The sequence below is a fragment of the Linepithema humile genome, chromosome 2, assembly GCF_040581485.1.
Source record: "Linepithema humile isolate Giens D197 chromosome 2, Lhum_UNIL_v1.0, whole genome shotgun sequence".
NCBI classification, from domain to species: Eukaryota; Metazoa; Arthropoda; class Insecta; order Hymenoptera; family Formicidae; genus Linepithema; species Linepithema humile.
Window position 1 is genome coordinate 20494667 of NC_090129.1, and position 17822 is coordinate 20512488.

The following is a 17822-nucleotide window of genomic DNA, read 5'->3' on the forward strand; positions in this document are numbered from 1 at the left end:
ATCAAGCACATTTTAAAAAATATTTTAGAAAAAGATTAATCCAAAGTTTATAAGCTTTGAATCTGTTTTATAACTATAAAATAAATGTTTATTATTTATAAATAATATTCTAACAAATCCAGTTTTTATTAGTAGAAGATTATTACATTATTTTATTTATTTGACGGTTTTAATTAAAGCATTTAGAATCAGGAACGGTATTAATTTATCTGGGTATGTGACATGTGAAATCTAAATATTTGATAGTTCTCGTTAAACTCATAAATCTTATCCGTTTCTGACGTTGCGTTCCGAATGTTTTCGGCGAGAAGGAGAGGTGTCCCCTTTAACGTCTTCAATAGTCCATGTGACACTCCGGCTCCTAGGTTTCCTTGGCAACCATCCCAATTGAAACGCGTGTCAGAAGTCGGAAGAATGGTATATAAGAGAGGTAGGAAAAAGTGACGACAGAGACGAAAGTAACGACTGAAATCTCAAACTTGGAACCGGCAATTCCGTTTATATTACTTCGAGGGGATGGCGAAATCAGATTCGCGGTGCGCGCTTGTTTTAATCATGAAAATAGAGAACCTGTCGCATTCTTTTCTATTTTTGTCCTTTTTTTGTTTTAAGAATTGCACTTGCACTTGCAATTGTTGATTCTACATCCTTAATATTTTTTAAATGATTTCTTTCTTAGAAAAATTCTTATCTCCGTATCTTTATCCATAAAATATCGTAAATATGCTTTACGTACGAAAGCATCTGGATTATATTTTTAAATCCATTCTAACCCCGTTTTACATCTATTGTAAGAGACACCACTACCACATTCAAAAAAATATTTCGCTGATAAACTTAGATTTCAAGATATCGCAACAAGAATGTATCGCTATTTTTCGTATCTGTGAAAACATTGTTTGTCACATATAGAATTTATAGCAGTAATGTTTTAGCAATAGCTTCTGAAAAATTTAGGTACCATTGCTAAATGTTATTCATTGCATGATCTAACACGTGATTGATCTTATATAGATAGGCGTTTTAGAGAAACTTTCTTTTTAAAGTTCACAAACAATACAGATATATATTCTGTTTCTGTTATCTAAACTGATTAAGTAATTACATATGCAATATCACAACAGTTGCTAATCATTTATCTGTTTTAGTTAATTTTATACACCTAGAAAATTTTAGCTATTATTGCAAGATCATTTTTTTGAGTGCAGATGGAAAAAGATTTTCATCTCTCCACGCCAATCCCGCCACGGTTTCCGCTACTACTGTACGGTTTCCAGCGGCGGAATTGATCTCTACGGGATTCTCCTTCTTTTTTAATAAAATTCACATCGATCCTGCTCCAGTAATCTTTTTGCTGCAATTCTAATTTTTAGCACACTTACTTGCGCAGAGAATATTTACTTGAAAATATTAAAAATTATTTTATTTTTAGTATAAATTTTCAAGACGTAAAAAGTTAAAATTTAGAAAAATTCGTGTGTTTAAAAATATGGAATAAATTAGAGAGAAGAATTCATAAAAAAGAATCTTATCTATCTATTTTATGTATGTATGTCATATAATTGACATCATTGTCATATTACTAAATTGTCTGACGGACGACACACACAAAGTAGATGTTAACTTTCTATACTGGTTTCTATGCTATTCATTTAACACACGAAGCTTTCAAGTAACAAACGGAAGATGTACGTTCGGAGGATAGTATAGCGAGGGGTTAAGGCGTAGAGCCATAGAGGGTGATCAAGGGAGAGGGTGGTCTTGCGCTATTAACAGCTAATGAAAATTAGCTTTCGTCGGTTGATTGAGCGTTAAATCGTTCCTTTCGTTTTACGAGACAAGTCCGTCAGTGGTGCACTCGAACCAACGTACTTCTATTTCAAATTGCGAGCTTGTTACAGTTACGTCGATAGCAAATTCCTGAGTCAAGGGTTGAAAGCAATTTGTGTTACGTTTATATATTCTCTACTTAGACTTTGAAGATCTTTTTATAAAAATTGATAAAGCCGTGCAAACAATAATACTGTCATTTTCATAGCGGTACAGTTTCAGTTTCTTGAATAAAAATATAAATATTTCGAAATAAAACTAAATAAAAAAACTAAATATCTTTTTCAATGTGCGAGTCTCAACTAATGAGGCGAGCTTTGCGCTTAATTTGTTTTATTTTTATAATTTTTATGTCAATATCGCGACATAAATAAACTTGTATTGCTATTGGAATGACTTCTTCTTATTTTGAAAATTGATTGTAAATCTCTCTCTCTCTCTCTCTCTCTCTCTCTGAATATATTGATTCAAGCAAACTAACGTAAAGTCTTCTATCCGTACGTATTCGTGTTTCAATGTACGTAATGGAAAATCGGTGATGTTTACAGACTTTATAGTCGCTTCTGCAGTCCATTATTGCTTCGTTTAGAACAGTTCTAAACATTGTAAAGCCATAATGCTCTTGCGTTAAACGAGGCCTTGTGTCGATGTACAGTAGCTGTTAGTGTCGGAACTCGTCGTAATAATTTGTGGCTTGCGTCACGCAAAATTGTGCTGGCCACTACAGTTTGTTGATACTCAGGATACCAAAAATATGAATTATAAAAGAAACGGATAGATGATTTTTTATGTGAGTTTTTTTTCTACGTCTTTATATGACAGATACATGCTAAAAAATATATTTTATTGAAATAATTATTTTATAATAAATATGCATAAAATTTACTACTTTCTTAATATAATCAATTTTTATTTTTTATAAAATATTTAGTTAGATAAAGATATCTAAATGTGATAGATTTAAATACATCTTTTTCTTCATATATATAATTAATATTCTTGCAAAAAAGTTATATATTTGAGGCTAAAATAGCTTATTAATTATTCTACAATAACTCCGATAATTGCTGCTGGCGCATGCAATTAAAACTCTTAGGAAATCTAAACAAATAAAGTAAAAACTACTAATTCCTTGACACTCGAGGACCGCCTCGTAAGGATTTACACGGCGGAATGTGAAAAGCGTTTCGGCGAGGGCAATGTAACACTTTTGTTTACAACAGATGAGTGTCAGATCTAGGTTTTTTCTCGTCCGTCGGTTAAGCCTGCTCGTCTCCGCGTCTGAATAAACATATCTGATGTCTGCTGGGCCCACCCAGACGCAACCGTTAAAACCCTTATGAGAAAGTTACAATACCGCCAAGAAAATCCATTCTCCACCTGCGATGACGTATTTTCTTTCGAAATTGAAAGAATTCCGGGGAAAAGGGGAAATTGAGAAAAGAATACGACAATTCGGGTGATACACATATATTTAAAGACATTTACGCCATCATCTGGGTGTACTTAAACGATAAATTGTGTTTGAACATGGTACACTCATGACGTACGTTGAACAAATTTTATTAGCATTAAAGAATTAATTCATACTTTTTACATTGCACACATTCCGCTAATAATTGCACACATTCCGTTGACAATTCGTAGAACATATTCTTTTATTTTTACCATTTTTTCATTTAAAAATCATGCTCTGCAATTTCTACATAAAAAATTATTCTTGTAATTACCGTAAAAAGCACGGAAATTGGGGACAGTGCAATAATTAAGTAACGTCATCCCTTCTTTTTTTTCGAGATATGCAACTTTAAAGTTAAAAACGATCAGTTAAAAACGAAAGTTTAAAACGAAAGTTAAAAACATCAAACGATTAACAAAAGCAGTAAACTAGCACACTTTGAAAATTTTTTCTGAATTTTCTCTATTTCTTAAATTTAAAGCTTAATATCTCAGATAACAGAAAAAAATAGAGAAGACCCAATATTTTTGCATTTTTATACACTTATTTACAGGCTAATTTACATGATTCTTGCTATACTGTTATTGAATTACAATAAATACGATGATTTCAGATAGCTCGATAAGATGATTCGTGAATCCAGTTATCATGCATGTTATTATGATACTAAAAAAGTATTTTTCCCTTGATAAAATGCTCATAAATGCAGTTGAAAGACTTTGCGATAACGTGATATTGAATTTCGTCTGAACAAATTTTAAAAATAATGTAAAACATTTTTTAATTATAATCTAAATAAGTATAAGACTAGAGTGTCATAATTTTATTTTGACATGGTTGAGCATGCTCTTACTTTAAGTCTTTCAACTCATTTCTCAGATAAATTGAAATTTTTGGAAAAAAGATCTCTTCAACACTTCACGACTGATTTAAAATGTCATCGTCCTAAATGATGATATTTCGCATTAATCCCTGAAGCACTCGTTTCGATATGGCACGCGATAATCGGCACTTCCGGGAGCAGTCTATCGTTTATTTCTCGTCTTTGATTTTCGAAATTTGGTTCGGATCAAAATCGGGCGTGATCGGGCTTTGTACCTGAATATGAGCGGTATGTAAGGGCGGGCAGAGCAGCGGGTGATACGGCAGACAATAATACGGGAAACCGCCGAGCGCTTTGTTCGCGGGATGCATTTGCGGACCCGACATTTGTCCGGGAAGTTGCCCGGAACCGCGAAGAGGCAATCCCCTCAAATGTTCGTCCTGATGTACGAGGACGCGTACAGCCACGCGCCTGGCGCTCCCAGAATTTACGAGGGCGCCTAATTCCTGCTGTTGGCGCCGCTTGGTTTTGTACCTAAAATCAATTTATAAAATCACTTCGTGAAATCCCCTACGCATGAGAAAAAGATACTTATATACTTGATTAAATCGAATTTACGTTTCCAAAATTGCAAACTTTTTGCGAAATTATTATATTAAATCTGAAATTGATTATATGTAAGCATAGATAAAAGATTGCACCGTCGATTCTGAAACCAGATCTTGACTTGCGTCTCTGTCAATTTCAAGCCACGTGCCAAATCTGCCCTTTCCGGTCCTGACAGGTATTTCTGAGCGGCAAACCTTCTTTCTAGTTCGTAAACCTGTGCATGCGAGAATGCCGCTCTACTGCGCTTTTTCCTGCTCTGCAAACTTTGCCCTGAATTCTGCGATTCATATGCGTCATCCTCTGTCTCGTCTGTAAGATAGGGGAATAGATTTCTATTTTATAAATGAAATTACAACCTTTTGCACATGCTTTATGGATAAATCGAAACCAGTAAGCTTAAAAACTAAAGTTTATTAATTTTTACAATTAGTATTCTGCTTTGAGACATTTTAGTGTATAAACAATGTTTATAATTAGTAGGTATTCTGATTTGAAATATTTTAATGTATAGTATAAATTATGACATTTAATGGGACAATTTTCGAAGTTTTAGCATTGATCATAAAGTTTCATTTTCCGAATAACATGAGCATTCCGTTCAAATTCGTTTGCGGATAAATATTTAGATTCACGCGAGAATCTGCAACTATACCGTAAAGCAATCGTTTAGCCCGAAAAGCCGGAGTAACCATCAGCGAGCGGCCATAGAGACGGCGAATAATCGGAGAGGGGAAAAGAGAAAGAGAGCTTCGTTGCTTTTGATGTCTCGTACAAACATTAACACATGTACTCGCTACTCCGACATGTTTACGCTCCTGTTCCGCGGTAATTCTCCTCTAAGTTTAACCAGTGCCACTAGAGTACAATCATATTGCAGATCAGACTGCTTCTACTTGGCAACGCGCTTGATCCGCTACTTTGCAATGCATATATTCCTTTACTATGAATAAAAAATAATCTACAATTTTTCAATTGTAATAAAAGAAAGACAAAGTCGAGCAAAAGTAATTATATTTCTAGCAGATTTCTTTCTATATTATCGTATACTGTATTATAAAAATTTATACGTATTAATTGAAACATATATTCTTTTTAACAAATTTTGATTGGATATAAAATCATCATTTTGGCCTCTGAAAATTTCTGATCTTTGAAAACATTTCGATTATCGAGATAAAATTCCGCGCATGGTTAATAAAAAAATAATATCTAATAAAATGTTGCCTTTTTGATGCGGAAAATAATCTTCTGGAATTAAAGTAATCTATCATTAAACTATAGATATGATTATTTATTGCTCTGTTTTCAAATGCAGGGAAAAATTCTTACTTTAGAGAAAGAAGTTAATTTTTCTAACTCAACATTCGCGAATTAATCGTAAAACTCCTGGGCGATGTCATAATTATTTCACGCTCAAAACGTTCATCCTACGTCAATGTTTATCGTCGGTGGTTAGTAGGGGACGCGGGGCATTTAGAGAGATCTATATTTGATCACTTTCGACGTCAACTAGATGCCATCTCGTCCGGCTAATGCGTTCATCCTTCGCCGCTCGTCAAACATCCTACACCGCGTCTATATCGAGAGTTCGGTTCCCGGCGAGCAAGTGGCTTCGATCCGACTCTGATTACATCGATGATCCTTCGAGACCATTAAAACGCTTTTCGGTTCCTCTGTCCGTCTTTGCACACGAAGGTCGGGAAGGGTTATCTCAATTATTATCGTAATAAGAGGTGTTAAAAACAATCTGTTGTGCCAACGTCGATTCTTTTGGCTGTCTATTATCATATTAAATGACTGGAGAGATTTCCCCTCGAAAGTGGACTCGTAATTTTCTGAGTGCACCTTGAATCGGTGCCAGCTCGTGCCTACCTCTTCACCCTCGAGCCGCTGCAAACAATATGCTGTCGTGCGGTTTCAGGTGACGATCTTTTTAAGAGGCATTATATTGTATCCTCGTAATTTTAATTATCCTTTATTTGAAATATTTAGAATATCTATGAAATTTTATGCGCACATAGTCGTATATTTCCTGTTTACAATCTTCTTTGAGACAATATTACTGAATCATATTTTACCGATCATATTAAATGTCCCCTCGAAAGTGAACTAGTAATTTTCTGAGTGCCTTGAATAGGTCCTTTTAAAATTATCTAGAATTAATATATTGAATTTATTATGAATTTTGGTAACAAAGTTGTTATAGAATTATATCTCTCGTACAGATCTAAATTATTTTGAAGAAGTGTGCTATCTTATCTACAATAATATGACTTTTACATCTACTGATATGCTATCATATCTATAATAATATAACTTTGACATCTGAGTACACCTTGTATAAATAAGTTCAAAATAAAGAAATTGATGGTTATGAATTAAAATCTGGAATTTTATATCTAATCGGACACAGACTGTTTAAATAAATTATAACATTTTACGCTAGTGAATAAATATACTAGTTCAAAACAGTTAGAGTTATCTATAGAGTTGTAGACACTATCAATAATGATGAAATTCTATTGAAGTACAAGTTGATTGATAATATAATTCTATATCTTTTGATATCGCAATGATGACGGATATTACGAAACATGTACCATGGAATCCCAAGGCTCAAGGAGGCCCAAGGAGTCATGGATTAATCAAAAGATGCATTATTCTCTTACATGTAATACATAGCGTAAATGCGAATACGATACGAAATAGTGCAATTGATTGAATAAAAATGTTGCTATTTTGTGTGCAAAACGTAGCATAATGCAGATATAGTAGTACACACAGGAGCGAATGATTAACTAAGAATTATTGCTATCCTATAACACCTAGCGCTACATCCGTCATGAATAAATCAATCGCGAATGTTTACTCGGAAATCGTTAGTGATTGTAACCTTGATCTAAAACGGTTTTTGAGGTAATCCATGGATCCTTGCGTGCTCGAGACAGCGGAACAGAGTACGGCCAGAGATCGGACAAGTGCAAGAAGTAGCCGGTACTCGTGACGTCTGCCGAGTCGAGTGCCACTTATGCTACTAAAATTACATTCAATTACGTTATCTACGCTCGGGTTAACTTTAAAAACCCTCGAAAAGAGCACGCCTGTTACGCGGATATCTGCTTAAATGACCTCTTAAGCCCGGATCCTCGTGCCCGATACAAGATCCTCCGGCGGGTCACCGTTTTCTAGGATTTCGAAGATGTTTTCGCTCGGAGTACATCAAGTGCATTAACCCTTTTCTCTTTCAAAAGAATTAATCTTATTTTTTAACTCTTTTTTTTTTATTAATAAGATTATCGTGTTCCATGATTTTCCAATACCTTTATATTAATATTTTTAATAATTTTGAAAAAACAGAATTGTCTATGAAATTTTTATTTATTCAGATTAGATTTAATTCAATACTAAAAAATTAATGAAAGAAGATTTAAATAAGATTAAATAGATTATTTTCTTATATCAGACAAAAAAGAGATGCGCTTTATGTTTCAAAATCATACAACGAAATTTAGTTCGTGCGAATAGTTATCGCGTACCTAAATACTTATTTTTGCTCATGTCCAACGCTTCGTCCTGCTGCCTGTGAGAAGTTTCCATCGGTTCCTTGACAGGCTGATACGTTGTTAGATTTCCCAGCGTCTCGAGGTGATGTTTGAAAGTGCCCTGGGTCAAGTGCGGGATGCCGCTGAAATTTGACAGGTTAGCTTGCGCCAGGTTTCTCCTCAGAATATCAAGCTCGTGCGCCATGTTCAATTCTGGGGTGGGTAATCGCGGATAATGAATTATCTGATCGTGATCGTAGCTTCCGTCAGGCTGCTCGTGTTCCACGCGCTCGTACTCGCGATTCTGTCTCTTCATCGGCGTGGAAACGGCGGCCTGAATTTTCTCGAAATCGCATCTCCTCGAATCCGCGCAAGAAGTCCTCCGACTTAGAATGTCGGCGATACTGAAGGGAGTCGGTTGAGAAGGTTTTGGCGACGCTTCGCTGCGCTTATCCTCCTCCATTACTCCGCGTTTCAATATTATCCTTTCTCGTAGAGAACCTCGCAATTGTCACAACGAAAACTGCCTCGAAACTGTTCTTTCTAGATACGCAATGTTTCTTCTTCAAATTTTTCCAATTTTCTTCCTCATAATCATTGATTTTCACACACGAGAAAGCTCATCGCGCGTCACATGTTACAAATTGTCACCGTGTAAATTCACTATCTTGTCTTTTTTCGCACAATTTCGACTTTTTTTTTTTAATTTCTTTTTGAAGTCAAAAGATAAGATGAATTCTCGCGATCACTCACTCCCTTCACTCGTTACCAGCGTCGCCGACACGTCGGAGCGGAAGATCGGTCGACGAATGCTAGACGCCCTCCGCATTCACATAATCCCTGGAGGCTCTCGAGTAGCCAGAGGATCGCTGGTAGGTCGACTGACGTTATTAATTGTTATTCCCGAGTGCTCGACCCTTCCGATTCGAGTGTGCTTCGGTCAAGTGTGCTTGTCGCCCGCGGAGACTTATTTTTTGAATTACCGCACTCAAACCCTGCGGCTCTCCCTTCCTCCTTCGAAAAGAGCCTCCCTCTTTTGCTCGACTAGCCCCCACCTAAGTGACATTTGCTCTTCTTCACCCTCCGCTTTTCCTCTTTTGTCTCACTCTTTCTCTCTCTCTTTCTCTGAGTCTCTCTCTCTTTCTCTCTGTGTATGTGTTTTCTCTCTCGTAAACAATTTCTCTTTTTACATAGATAATTCACTTAAATTTAGTTCTTACTTCTCGCAAGATAAAATTATGTTAGTAGCTCTTAATAATTTTCTTACACATCATAGAAATAATTTTTATCTTCTTTTTAACGAGCTCGGTGACGCTTTTCGTCGTGAATATAGGCGCCCACTTTCTCGGTCCCGGCTCTCCGATCGAGCTTGCACGCGCGAATATCACACGTTCTGAGGTAGGTGGAGCTTTAGATATCCTACGTGCAACCGGACGCGACGCTTCCGTCACGACGCAAGCCTCGCCCTACGGCCAATCCGCGGCTTTCGCCGCGACGCCGCTTTTCCGCAATGACCAATCCAGACGTAGGCGCGAGTCGAGAAAGATTTCGCGACGGAGTGGGATCACGGGGGATTTTTATTAGATCATCGTAGTCGTCGCGACCCCGCCGGAAACGCACGGGCACTTTAGAGATTTTCTCGTTTTGTCATCCGTGTCAGCGAAGAGATGATAAAAGGCCGCTTAAGTTCTTGCGACGAAGCAATCACTCACGGTTGTCACATATGACAATAGTCTCATTATTGACATGTCTGTCGTGATTACTTATTCAAGTATTTATTTAAAGTATACACTTTTAGTAACTCAACAAAGTTATCAAGCTCAACAAATTGATAATCAGATTAATTTATTGAACTTGAACATTTTTTCTCTGCAGTAAAATACAACAAAGTTGTGTTATAGGTCTGTGGTTTCTCGATCAATATTGTTACATTCTTTGCCTATTCTCTTCTCTCTCTCTCTCTTATCTTTCATATTATTCGTTTTCAAAAGGATGGATATTGAAATATTAATCATACACTATATAAACACTATATATATTATATATATATATATATATATATATATATATATATATATTTAATTTTTATTTGGACAATAGATACTTTGATCTATGCAAATACGATAGATATTTTTATTTCACATTTTTATTATTTTTAGATATATGTATTATTTCATAAAAATTCTTTTGCAAATATATATTTCAAGAAATGTAATATCTGTAAAATAAATTACAATAGATATAAATTAAGATACTTTAGCATTTGTCAAAAATAATATTTTGATAAATTAATCTATTTTTTACCAGAAAAAAAATGTTCTCAATAAATGTGACATTTTGGCACGATATCCAAGTGCTCGCAAAGTATGTTAAGAATTACGAAAGAAGCCACGTCTTTCGCTATTCGATGAAAAACGATTGAAGTTGTACCGGCTGAATCGCAGCTAATGCTGTGTCAAAAAGTTATTCCGTTCTCTCTGTACATAGGTATAAGCGGGATAGTAGGTACCTACTTCTGGTCTCGATACGATACGAGAGAAACTGCGCGGTGCATATGTAGGGTGTATTTTACATAACAATCGCCGCTAAAGACTCACGGTATTGTCCGCCACGTGCTGGCATCCGAGTTCCTATGGCGGTTTAATTAAGTGTGAACCACAGGAACGTGGACTACGCCTGACTTGGTCCGATGATGACCTCGCACGCTCGAGATATCGATGAGAAAATACTTTCACCCCCCCCCAAATCGTTGCGAGGTACCCTCGTTTCGTGTTCTCGTTAAAAAGATGCATGTCGGATGTGAATTATATAACCACCAAAATAATTGAAAACTTTAATTGATGCACAGCATGTTTTTACGGAAACTGAGTTATTTTTTACAGACGAATTTTTATTTCAATTACACAAATTGAAAAACAAATAGCTCTTTGCCAAAAATACATAATGTTACGTAGAAAATAAAAGAAATGTGTCGCTGCGATAAATAATAAATCATTAAATTGTAGATAATGTTCGCGATTTTGGATTTTATTAAGCATTGCCAACAATTAGTAAACAATTCTTTTTAAGAGAAAAAGAATTCTTTTCTAGAGAAAAGATCGTGTACTATCAAGTACTACCATTATATCCAGATCGGAAATTGGAAAAACGATGTCGGCCATTTCCTCGTTACACTCCCGCTATACACAGACGATTTCAAGCCAATCTTAAGTCTACGTACAGAGACCTCTTTTTCTCGATCCGATCTAATCAATAATAAATTATAGGGGAATGGTGGTACATCTCTCCCCTAAAGCTAAGGCTCTGACCCTCCCGCTCAATTGGTCGCAATTCTTAAAGACCTTAATTGGCGCGGAAAATTATACCTTATTCCAGTTACCCCCGAACAAGACCAGCGTCCGCCCTCCGCGTCGTCCTTTACCCAACCTCGCGTATACTTTGTTGCCTCTCGTCTTTTCCTCCTTCGCTCGATTTCTGCCACTCGGATATTTCTTTTTCTGCCGTGAGCAATCGCTCGAAATATCGAGATCACGGGATGACGTGCGTTTTAAAGCGGGTGGAATTTTTATCGACGGACATATCGCGAGATACGTGGACTAATTAGGCACCAAAGTGTCAGTCATTTGCGAGATGAAATCTCTGTCAGCAAACATTTCGGCAGCATCCGTTTTTCGACTCCGGCAGTCACGTCATCCTCGCGACATGTCAGTCTCGTCGCGCAAAAAATCAGTCTCGACGTTCTTCTCGCATGGAGCCTCGTGGTTACCCTTTTAACAAGCTCGTCGTCGGCTGTCGCGTGAAGAGAGCGATTGGAGATGTCCCATAAAATCAAATAGTTCCATACGAGGCTCCTTTCGAGCCGGATTTAGACGGCAGTCAATAAAGACCGTGAGCCAACGGTGACCGCGCAGCTCGTTCAACGACCGTATCGGAACGAAAGCGAAACGTTAACGTAAACTGAAAAACAATCGTCGGCCACGGCGGCTGTCACTCCAACGAGTAGTTGGCATCCGCGTGGCGAGTCATCTGCTCCCTACGCGGCCACGGTCGTTTATTTTTCCAGAATGGCCGCTAAAACACCGTCGTTCTGCTCGGGTCCTCCGAGTAATTTTGACTATTTATAACGGTCTACCTAGATGACTTATCGAGGTGTTTTTTTACGGAGGAGGTGCTAACACGAGACGATAAATAGAGCTTATTACGTGTTAATTTTAATTTTTCGCGCGAATGCGAAAGATGTCAACTTCTCACATTTTCACATTGAATGATGATGGTAAATGGCTGAAGAATAATATGTTTTGCAATTAATTTTGTTCATAGTTAGAGAAAAATGTAACGTTATTTTAAAAGTTGTGTAATATATAATTTCTTTCATAACAGACGATCATTTTTATCCGATTTATTAATTTATCACATATGTGATACGAATATATTGTTACACATTAATCTCGTTAAATTTTGCGTTTTACACAGACTCAAAAATGATATATAAAGAACTTTTATTTTGATAGAGAAATTTTTATAAATCGAGGAATATATTAGAAATAATTTGCACATCTTCAAAAATTAGAAATATCAATTAGTAAATGATAGCTTAATTGCGATGGTAACGATGACCCGAAAACTTCAAGAAGTCGGGAAGAAACATAAAAAACTTGACAAGAGGGAGCAAAATTGTGCGATATGCACGACGGCGTAGCAGGGACGGGGGGAGGAAAAGAGGAAGAAAGGAGAGAGAAAGAGTGAATGAGCGGGAGTGGCGGCGGCAGCGTACACTAAGCACTAATATTACGTCTCTGGACTGACAGACGCGCGGACTTTAAAACCCAAGACTAACAAACAGTTACCAGTCATCCGGTCTTCTTGTTTTTATATTCTTATGCGTGCGTACATACGCACGCGGCCGCCCATATCGTGCGCCAGTGCTCGCACGAGTAGTCCTCCGCTCCCCGTGTCTTGCATGTCGGTTACTTTCGCGTCGTCAAACAGCGATCGAAATTTCCTGCTCGTCTTCGCCGAAGGCAGGGACGAGATTTCCTGTTGACGGGAGAAGACGCGCGGGGAAGTCGAGTCCTCGTCAAAGTGAGAGCAATTTCTGTCGCCGCAAAAATGCTCCGTTTTTACGTATCGTTCGCAGAACATTGATTCTGTCGCAACATGGTACTGCGTAGTGTAAATTTAAAATCGTCACGCATAAATTGACACTTGCGTAAAATTGTACGCGATGATCTTTGTTAGTTCACTGTTGTCTCACTTGATTATTCGTATAAACTTAAGAAATGAATAATAAATAATTTAATATTTGGATTTAATTATACGATTGAATTTTGAGAAAAATGAAGAAAAGAGTAATATTATCTGTAGTTTACATAATTTGTTTCCAAGAATAACAAATCATCTTGTTAAGGATCGAACTTATGCTTCGGAGATGTCTTTATTTATTTTGACTCCTTCAATATATTTTTTCACATGCTGTGGTTTCGTTCCATCTTTTTGTAGGCAATAACTGCCCTCTAATATTTTTGTCATCTATTTTTGGAAATATTTATTAATTAATTATGTCAAATATAATTTTTTTGTTAAAATTTCTTTCTCTTTTTCGTTTTATCAATTTCAAAATTAACAATATATATTTTATCATCGAAAGATACTTCAAAGATATTTTGATATATAAGATACACATCTGATATCTTATTTCGATACTTATTTACATCGAATAGTAAAGATACCGTTTTTGATAATTGAAATACTGGAGATAATTATTTTATCATCGGAAGTTATATATTGACGAAGTGTTCTACACTGATATACGTACGGCATCAGCTGATGCTAAAGTAGAATTCTCGGGAAGTTATCAACGTGGTCACTTTGGGGTGACTCAACACAGATGGCTGGAGAAGGTTTTATTTCTCCCCGGTCTCGTGTACGCATCCAACTCTACCAGTAGAACGAATCGTAATAGCCCATAAATCCCCGTTTTTTCCCCCTACGCACCAGCTCTTTTTATTATTTTCGACCAAGCGAGTGTGAATAATCGAATAATTATCTTTCCAAGTCGTAATTAGGCCACCACGGAAGACCTTTTTTCTTAAAGCCATCGTTCCAGAATTAAAAACTTCGGACAAAATGACGTTTCGCATAATAACACATGTATTTTACTTTGCTAATTGCCTTGCACCTTCGAGGTAAATTGTCGTGTGAAATGTACATGCTATCTTCTTGGCCTGCGTGAGTGGCTTGCACAAAACTCCACTCTGTTCTGTGCAAAACTAAAAAAAATCTTAATTATTGCTTACATTTGCCTACACTTTAAATGAATAATTGATTTCATATATTTATATTACAATTAAAATAATTTTTTTCCCTTAAATTAACAATAATTTATTTTACAATTTTCTCGAGAATAACAATTATTTTATGACAAAAGTAAGCAGTCAAAAATCGTGCATTAGATTGAAATGATCAATAAAAAGAAATTTATGTTAAATTCTTTTAAAGACATGTTTCATTTGATGCATATATTAGTTTTGGCATTTAAAAACGCTCATTATGAAGCTATTTTGAGCAAGATTGCATGTACACGAAAATTACATTAACAAGCTCGGGGAGATTTGTTGAAACATCGTCATCGTCAACATCTTTTCGCGGATAATCCTTTCACCTCACTTCAAGGACTACGGACGAGAAAAAGACGAGATTGGTCGGTCGGAATGAGCGATCCGCGAAAGGAAGCGGGCGAGGAAGAAATAAAGAGCATGGCGGACGCGCGCGGAGCGTGGCGGGACGCTGGTAACTCTCGGGGGTCATGATTAATCAATTAGCGATCTTGGGATCCCCTTTAAAAATCGACGCCGTTGAGGAGGGGGCAGGTCCGGGGCAAAAAAAGGATAGCTGCCCAAAGGAGCCGCCGATGACGCGGCTGAATCCGCTGTACGACCAGACTGTCAACCGATTTTCGAAAAAATTCGATCACGTCGATTGTTTGCCCTGCCGATCGTACTAAACTTGAATCCCACTTTGTCTTCTGCTGCCTCTCGTAACAGAGTTCTTCAACCGACAAATTCTATTATGCCGACTAAAAGAAAGGCTTCCCCTTCGTCTTTCCTCTCTAGCAACCTGTTTCGGCCTATTGAGTTTGTGTAATTAAGTTGTAAGCGGATTTATTTTACGCACAATAAAAGAGGCTTAGGCGAACTTTCAGAAAATAATTTCGACCGTGTATAACTTTACATTACGCATATTGCAGATGTAAAATATTTTAAAAAGTAAGATATTTTTAGAATGTTAAAACATAATTAAATATTATCGCTAAAAACATTTAATTTTTAATATTGCACTTTGTTAAAATATTTATTGTGTTTAAAAAATTGTCTAATTTTTGTAAGTTTGACATTAATTCATCCTGTTCTGTCACTTCAAAATTCAACTTTGTCCGAATAACATTCTCGTACGCATATATTGCATAAGATACTTGAAGCTGCAGTTTTTAAGTTGCGTATGGCATCCACGTGTTTTCAACGCGCATATGCGCTCGATCATAGGAAGCCCAAAATTTATTGTCATAAGGAGCACACTTTTTATTGTCCAGATTCAAAAGGGCCGCACAAACCGTACAGGCTGTTTCAAGGCGGTTATCTTTTCTCTTCTGAAAGCTTTTTATTTTATTGCTGCATCCTTTTATAATGCTTACCTCAGGACGTGTTCGTACTTTTATTACGCGGCTGTGCGTCGGCAGTCTTTGATTTGATTAACTCTTAAAGTTCTGTTACCTTGTCCGTTACTGACACGTTTTCCCAAACGTGCGGCAAGGGGATAGAAATATCAAGAGAACACCACTCTAAACCGATTCTATATGGCAAAACAACACTTGGATTTTCTACAGGTAACAACAGTGTAAATAACTATGATAAACATAGTTTCATCTTCGTTTACTCTTTGATTTTCTGCTGCCGCCAAGTGTATGCTGTCGGTGCTTCTATCAATTCTTGTGTTTGCACAGACATAAAATTGATAATAAATATATATTTATTATAATAATAATTTTATGAAAAAATGATGAAGTAGTAGAATAATTTATGAGTGACAGTGACTTTTTGACAGTTTCGAAATTTATTAACGAAGTAGGCACTATGTACATGAAAAAGCTATCGCTTCTATTATTTTATTTAATATTCGACGCACGCTTCGCCGTCCAGAAAGTATATGAAGTACCTAAAGATCTTATATTATCGAAGATAACTTTCCTGCTCTCGCTACAGGTACCGCATTCGCGAGTCTGCATTGCCGTGAGTTATTAGTCGGATACTTGACTTAGTTATTACTTAGTTAGGCACTTACAGCTTTATGTCGCAAGAGGAAAAATCGCTTGATGAATTAATGGAGACGAGCGATTAATTAAATGATTATTAATTGCACGAGTTGGTGATAAACTTTCATGCACGGAGGATAGGATCTTTTCTTTACAGTAACGGTTGTATTTTCCATGGCTGTATTTTTTTTTATAATTTTACGACACTCTTTTCAAAAACGCATTAAGCGCATTAAATCATTTCTAAAGAGAAATAGAAATTTTTTGAATACAATATAGAAAGAGTTGTATTTTGTAGATATAGAAAGTATTGTATTTCCGGTCATAAATGTCTTACTGTTAGCTTAAGCCAGCGGCACACGATTTTTTGCTTACTGGATTGATTGCGAACTAGTAAAATACTAGAAGTGCACCGTACAGCATACAGTATTTTTAGTAATTTACTAGCTCGCAATCAATCCAGTAAGCAAAAACCGTGTGCCGCTGGCTTTACTGAGATGAACGGATGGATGAATTAATAACTAAAACTTTTAACATCGAGTAAAACTTTGATTTATTCTTTTGTGATATAATTTGTCAATAGATCAATCGGTCAATAGATTACAATTTTGTTTCACATTTCAACGTGTTGAATCATGCGAGGGAAAGTACTGTGTGATTCTTTGTTCTATATTTATTTATAGATCTGATTGCAACATTAGTCATACCTACTCTTATTTCTAGACTATCAATACAGCGGAAAATCTGAGTTCAAGAGATGTAATCAAGGAATGCACGTGAAATACATGAATAACGCGTTCGGAATTTGCTTTAAATTTTATTCAATGATTTCATCCATTCTTCTGTTTTTTGCTCATAAAGTTTATGTCGCTTGCTGCATTATGTTTCAACGCGTTCTATCACGTATTCCAAAAAAGTTAGTCAAATTGTACCTGACAAAATATTGTGAGTCAGCAAAGATCTAGGATATCGTAAAGGAATGTATCTCTTAAGGCTGTATTCGGGAAGATACGATCGGGCAATAGAAAAGATCGTTGACGCGGATAAGCGATTTTCCAAGTTCAATCGCGGCGAAACGATCGATCCTGTCATCGAGGGTAGCGAGAAAATTGCCGGCAAGACTCCTCGACTAATTGTTTAATTAGGGTCTCCGTGTATCTACGCGGGATCTAAGCCGATCGGGAACGGCCGGGAGGGAGGGAGGGAGGGTTCCTCGATCTCCAGGATCGCTCGATCTTCTCGCGCGTTCGG

The 17822-nt window shown here is 36.6% G+C and overlaps 1 protein-coding gene across 1 annotated transcript; it reads right to left on the minus strand.

The window, feature by feature from the left end:
- Window positions 1-1282: 1282 nt before the first annotated feature.
- LOC105679041 (homeobox protein Nkx-2.5) lies at window positions 1283-9718 on the minus strand. The gene is made up of 3 exons (XM_012378815.2): window positions 8258-9718; window positions 4814-5030; window positions 1283-4646 (listed from the first exon to the last, which is right to left on the minus strand). Exons 1-3 carry the CDS (start codon window positions 8724-8726, stop codon window positions 4322-4324), a joined length of 1011 nt encoding a protein of 336 aa, XP_012234238.2. The 5' UTR covers window positions 8727-9718; the 3' UTR covers window positions 1283-4321.
- Window positions 9719-17822: the final 8104 nt, after the last annotated feature.